Raw genomic sequence first — 6,801 nt, forward strand, 5'->3', positions numbered from 1 at the left:
GAGGATTGGAGCGTGGGGGGTTGGGGGGCGGGGAGCCGCACCCTCCGGCCACCGGCAGTCCGTCGCAGGTGGAGCCAGACCACTGGCCTCGCAGCATCCGGCCAGTGGTCCTGGCCCGGCGGCCTCCTGTCGCGCCGGGCCACTCGGCCTCTCCTCCCTCGCACTCTGTTTTTAGTAACAACTCATTCAGGCGCACTAGGATCCACGGTTCACAAAGCTCCTTCACATTTTTGTCCCCTGGGTGTCCACCGCAGCCCCAGGGGTGACCGGGAAGGGCACTGAGGCCCAGGGGCTGGAATGGGTGCTACCCGTGTCTTAGGCGGAGGTGTCCTGCCCCAGCATCGGGTACGTTTGCAAAATCTGCAGGAGTATCTTGGAGGTCGAGTGAGTGTCTTACGTCGCTGGTGTCGCCCCCAGCGCCTGGCACCGAAAGGGAACTCGCACCTCCTGGCGCTGACGGGGAGGCTGGCTAGTGTATGCCTGCCTGGCAGCCTTCCTGTGCACTCAGTGCTCTGGGCATGGCCCTGCCCGACGATGCTGGATCATTTTCAGTAAAATAAATCAATACTGGATAATTTTCACCCAGCAAACATTTTCATATAAAAGGGCTTTTATCAGACAGCGCCGTACTGCTGGTGGGAGTTAAAGAAGTACAATTTTCCTGGAGGAAAATACGGTCATGCATAATGGGAAGAGAGAACACATTAAAGTGATAACAGAGTCACATTAAAGATGATAATCCACCTTTGGTGGCTCTTGACCCCTCAGCTGACACAGGCCTCCAGTACAGGCACCCTTTATGTCTCAGCCCCTGAGAAGGGTCTTGGGTGAGCTCTCACACAGTTCTTTCCTATTCTTTCATTTCATCCACACATGTATGTTTCTGCCTGTAAGACCACCTGAGGGCAGCCCCCTTCCTCTACTTCTCCAGCCTGTAGCATCTTGAGAACATCGATGACTATACTAAGAAAAACAAACTCTTCATCAACAAGGGTATCTGCATAATGAACATTGTAGACCTAACCCTGAATTGTACCCCACATCTTTAAAATAAAAAAATTAGGCCGGGCTCGGCAGCTTTGCCTGTAATCCCAGCACTTTGGGAGGATGAGGTGAGTGGATAGCCTGAGCTTGCAGGTTTGAGGCCAGCCAGGGCAACTTGGCAAGACCTCGTCTCTACAAGACATCAAAAAGTAGCTGGGCGTGGTAGCACACGCCTGTAGTTCCGGCTACTTGGAAGGCTGAGGCAGAAGGATCGCCAGAGTCCAGTAGATCGATGCTAGGGTGGCAGAGTGTGCGTGCCACTGCACTCCAGCCTGGGTGACGGAATGAGACTCCAACTCAAAAAAAAAAAGTTTTTTTAAAAAAGAAAGAAAAACAAACTTTAGAAAGGCAAAATAGCTCTTCATTGTCTAGAGACCTCAATATGCAAAAAGCACACCATGCTTGCTAACTGTTTTATAGAGGGCTTTTTTTTGTTCTGATGAGTCCTTCAAAGCATGTGTAATAGGATGTAAAAATGGGTCTCTTCCCGTCTCAGTTCACAGTAAGTGCCAATTACTCCCACATTATAAAATGAGACACAAGACCACCAAAGCAGAACTTGCAAAGTAGCTGTCCGGAAAGCAGTGTGTGACTTCTAGTCTATGAAGAAGACTGGGGAAGCTAGAGAGAATTCTAGTAGGATAGGTGGTCACAGTCATCAATGTGTGTGGGTTCCGCCCATCCATGTTGAAGGAGGATCACTAAGAGAGTTTAGTATGCAGTCTTCTAGATTGGGAAAACTAGCTACTATTCGGTTGATGCTGAGAAAAGCCAAGGACTTGTGACTGGATAACTACTCTGACAGTTAAGCAAAAAGAGATTGTTGCTTTGGCAAAGTATTTCACACCCAGAGTTTTTCAAGATAAAAACTGAGCATCTCCCATCTATTTCCCATAACGGGAGCGAATTGGCCAGGGGATGATCTTAAGACCTGTCCGAGGGAATTTCTGCAGGGGTGAAGTGAGATCCACAGGAGAGTTGACCACTGGATCCTTGAGGATGAAATAGATGAACTCAACAGCCCAGTCAAAAAGATACATTTACCCACATCAAGAAATCCCAAGAAATAAGAAGGTGGGAAGGTCTTTTAAAGCATCCACAAGAAAATGAGTCAGCATTAAGTAATACTGAGTACAGAAAGCACTGGTGCCAACTCACAACAGTACGGGACCAAAAAGAACTTTTCTACTCCTTACTTCTCCTCCCCACTACCACTCCCAAGGTCTGGAGTAGTCTGAGGCATCCTATTTAGTGGGGAAGGAGAAGCAAGGACTTGAAGAAGCTACGTACACACTCTCCTTTCTCAGTTCCAGAGGAGGAAAAAAGATTGAACCTTGAAGTTTGATGTTTTACATTTTTTTATAGGACTGAACTCTTAAATATCAAAATGTGAAAGTGTGTGTGTGAGTGTGTGTGTGTGTATGTGTGGAGGGAGGGAAAGAGAGAGAAAGATTTTAAAAGAAGCTAAGGACTTTTTATTACCTGTGAGCAGAAAAGTCAAGGCAGCATCCTGAGATTTCATCCAAAGAGACAAGGAAGAACCACCTTCAGAGCCAGTTTTAACAGAGGTTCTAAGAATAAGTTGTTTTCCAACTTTACCTCTTGAATGCATGCATCAATACTTCAGCTAACCTACAGTTGTGTTATTATGCTATATCCCTTAATACAATTTCTTAGAAGTGTTTAGATGTTCAACTATGTACATGCCACTGACTAGTTCTTTCCCTGAGCAGCCTGGCTGAATTACAGATCTTTGATGGGGCTAGATTTAAATTATTTAGTTGTTTCTTATTCAAAGGCCTTGTCTCCCCATGAAAGGAAAATATATAAAGTATTTGGAGCCATACAGACTATATGTCTATACCATATAGGTTAGGAAAGCTTTTCCATTTGATTATTTTATTTGATCCTCATAAACCTAGTGTGGTTAGGACCATTATTTTACAGATGAGAAAACTGAGGCTCAAATAAGTTAAATTATTTACTTCAAGGTCAGTTTCCTGCTTTTGCCAAAGAAAGATTAGCTAGCTGTAAACCAATTCTCTCACCAAAAAGTAGAAAAGCTGGCAGAATACATGTTTAAAATCTGTTTGAAGTCATTAGAGAGCTATCAAAGCAGCAAGAGCTTGGAGGGCCAAGATCTGGAAACTGAGAGATTATATTTGGCACCATTTTTCTCCTTGAAGCACTTGCTAATTAGCAAGCAATGTCTTGAAGCCCTCAGAAATTGGGCTGAAAGCAGCAGTCGAGAAGCTGAGAAACTGAACAGTACTTTCGGCAGTGGATATGGGGAGGGGATAGTGACAGTGAAGGAGTGGACAAAAGTAGGAGTTCAGGGCCCCCAAGGAGAAGCCCTGGTACACACTCATAGCTTTCAGTTGAGATCCCTAAAGAGCTATACCCTAAGAGTAGAGGTGAATTGGAAATAGGCCAGCCCTCACAAAGACCGAAGCTCTGCTTCTCATTGGCCTGATCCCTAATTGGACTAAGAAGATTTTACCATGCCATTATATACTACCTGTTAGAAGCAAACATGAATCACTTCTTGAGAAAGATAAAATCATCCAAAAGCTAAGGGGGAATCTCTGATTAAGACAGTGATTTCATTATTAAGACAGTTTCTTTGCTTGTGGAAAACAAGGGTTTGGTTGTTTTTTTGTTGTTGTTTTTATTTTACAGAGTCACAACATAATTTTCCCAATAGCACAATGCAGTAAACATAACTCATTGTACAGATGAGATAGACATTACCAAGAACTCGGAAAAGTGGTAACTAGGTTCTAAGCATGTTTGGCTACTGTCTCATATCCCTAGACGTTTAAAGACATATAAAGATGCAATCGATTTCTTAAACTAGTAAAATTGCTAATATAAATTTAGATCAGTGTTTAACATATGTTTGAAAAAAATGAGTACTTGAGAACATGGATTTTGTATGCATTTATTATCCAGCCGAATAACAAATTTGCAAATCATAAGTGTGTATTACATAGTAAAACCAAGATTAGACTAAAATAGACCATAGTATCTTTATATACTTCCTAGAAGTTAATATATGGACTCTACAATATGTTCCTTTAGAGAATTCCAGGATTTTTTCTGTTTTCAACTTGGAAGCCAACTTAAAAACTAACAATAATTCTGTACATTTTGGTGTGTCATTACCACTTGGATAACTTCTCATAAAACTCTGAATGGCAAAATATGCAGATTAGGAAGTGTAGGCATTCTGATGACCAACTTTTGAGCTTTCTTCAAAAAGTCAGGAGTACACTAACTATGGTTTTAAGTAATGACTCACTGGTTAAGAATTATGAACCAACATTTTAGTTTAATTCTGTTCTTGTATTTGAATAACTATTAACATATCTGAGATGCATTGGAAACATATTTTAAATGCATGAAAATTCTAAGACTCTCAGGACTCCTGATTTATCAAGTACCACAAATCCAGAGGTTATAAGAAAGAACTGAAATCTATCATTAAATATTTCCATTGTTCTGAAGTTGTAAACTGTAGGCTGTGCCTTTAACATTTACTTTCATGTGCTTTAGTCATGGGTGATTTTAAACCCCGTCATTTTAAAATTCAGTAACTATGATTCTTCACCATAATAAAAACTGTAATGAAAATAATCAGATGTATAATTTGCTGTTATTAGCTATCTATTATGATTTGCTTGCAACCAAACTAACTATAAACCAACTAATCAATATTTCAAATAATTTCAGATTAGCTAACAGATCTTATTTACTATCAAATGTATACTTAAGAGGTTATTAGTTATTAAAATGTATAAGAAGCATAAAGATCTGAAATAGCATAAGATGAAATGAGATAATTTATTTTTTGGAGATAGTGTCTCACACTTTCATCCAGGTCAGAGTGCAGTGACTTGATCACAATTCACTACAGCCTCAACCTCCTGAGCTCAAGCAATTCTCCTACATCAGCCTTCCAAGTAGCTAGGACTATAGATGCATGCCACCATGCCTGACTAATTTTTTTATTTTCTGTAGAGATGAGGTCTTGCTATGTTGCCTAGGCTGGTCTCGAACTCCTGGACTCAGACAGAGTCTCATCCTCTCAAAGCACTAGAATTGCAAGAATGAGTCACCACACCCAGCCAAAAGGAAATATATTTTTTAGAGTTTTTTATAATTTCTTTTGAGGTCCAAAAAGTTTTAAAAGATATAGTGGCCTGTTGAAATAAACCATGTTAAATGGTATACAATTTGACTATTAATGTAAAACAAAATAGGAGCACAATTTTTTAAGTAACTGATTAAGCCTGGAAAAATGACTTCAAATATGACCTTTAATATACCGCTAACAGAAATTAGATTACTGGATGAGGATACTGATGAGGTGTAACATTCAGGCAATTGTAGGGCCCTTTTTGGACCTGATGAATTTAAGACATTTGGCAAGCCTGCCACATAGCACAGCCCCATTTCATCCTGTATGGATGTGCCACATGAAGTGCTACAGCACTGGCCTAAGTTATGGGACATCTAGATGAATACCCAGCAGGCAGCTGGAATTAGGCAAAAAAGTCAGGATGAGAGCTGCAACAGTGGGGGTCATCCAAAGCAACAATTTAAGCCATGGACGTGGATGACGTTCCCCATGAAGAGACAGCAGAGAGAGAAGAGGTAGACAGAGAAGAGACAAACTTGGGGAACGTCCTTACTTAGAGAACAGGAAGTGGAAAGGAGCAAATTAAAGAGACACAAGCATGTATTTGGGAGTCTAGCTTCACCCATTTTAGCAGGACTGCTTGCTCCCTGTGCTACACAGCTGACACTACTCGAAATGAATCCTCACAGCTCTTGCCTTTTTTTCTTTCTTCCTTTCTTCTTCTTTTTCTTTTTTTTCTTTTTTTGAGTTGGAGTGTCACTTCATCACCCAGGCTGGAGTGCAGTAGTATGCTTACGGCCACCCCAGCGTCAATCCCCTGGGCTCCAGCGATCCTTACACCTCAGCCTTCCAAGTAGCCGGAACTACAGGCACTCGCTACCATGCCCAGCTGATTTTTTTATTCATTGTAGAGATGCAATCTCACCAAGTTGCCCGGGTTGGTCTTGAACCCACAAGCTCAGGCAATTCACTTGCCTCAGCCTCCCAAAGTGCTGGGATTACAGGCTGAGCCACCGAGTCCGGCCTTTTTTTTTTTTAAGAGACAGGATCTCGTTCTGTCACCAAGGCTGGAGTGCAGTGGCACCATCATAGCTCACTGCAGCCTCAAAATCCTGGGCTCAAGTGATCATCCTGCTTCAGCCTTCCAAGTAGCTGGGACTCAGGTATGACCCATACCTGAGTGAACCAGGTGTGAACCTTTTTCTTTTTCTTTTCTTTTTTTTTTTTTTCCTGGTAGAGAAGAGATCTCACTAGGTTATTCAGACTGGTCTAGAACTCCCAGCTTCAAGAGATTCTCCCCATTTGGCCTCCCAAAGTGCTGAGATTGCAGGCGTGAGCCACCACACCCAGAAGTCCTTGCGCTATTTATAGTCTCAGTCTTAACTTTTCTGACAGTTCATCCCCTCTCCTTTTCCCCACCCTCCACCTCACTGCATGCCTTCCTATTTATGGCCTTACCTTACATCATAGAAATAATGTGCTCGGCACTGCTTGCTCATCTTTAATTTTGTGCTTCTCTCATCTGTCTCAGTTTGAATTCCCCCTTTGACAGCACTGTCTCCTGCTAACCTGAGGACAATCCCATTATGAGAGATGGGACCGCGTGTCTGAATACA

At 42.2% G+C, this 6,801-nt stretch overlaps 1 protein-coding gene across 1 annotated transcript in view; it reads right to left on the reverse strand.

Moving 5' to 3' along the window:
- Nucleotides 1-6,684, reverse strand: part of SERGEF (secretion regulating guanine nucleotide exchange factor) — a 92,789-nt gene extending 86,105 nt beyond the window's left edge. The window contains exons 1-2 of the mRNA XM_021714883.1: nucleotides 6,644-6,684; nucleotides 42-278 (exon numbers count right to left, since the gene is read on the reverse strand). Coding sequence (XP_021570558.1) covers nucleotides 42-278; nucleotides 6,644-6,684 — 278 coding nt within the window. The remainder of the gene's footprint in view (nucleotides 1-41; nucleotides 279-6,643) is intronic.
- Nucleotides 6,685-6,801: the final 117 nt, after the last annotated feature.

This window comes from Carlito syrichta, unplaced genomic scaffold (assembly GCF_000164805.1).
Source record: "Carlito syrichta isolate Samal-C Ts95f unplaced genomic scaffold, Tarsius_syrichta-2.0.1 Scaffold305865, whole genome shotgun sequence".
Lineage (NCBI taxonomy): Eukaryota > Metazoa > Chordata > Mammalia > Primates > Tarsiidae > Carlito > Carlito syrichta.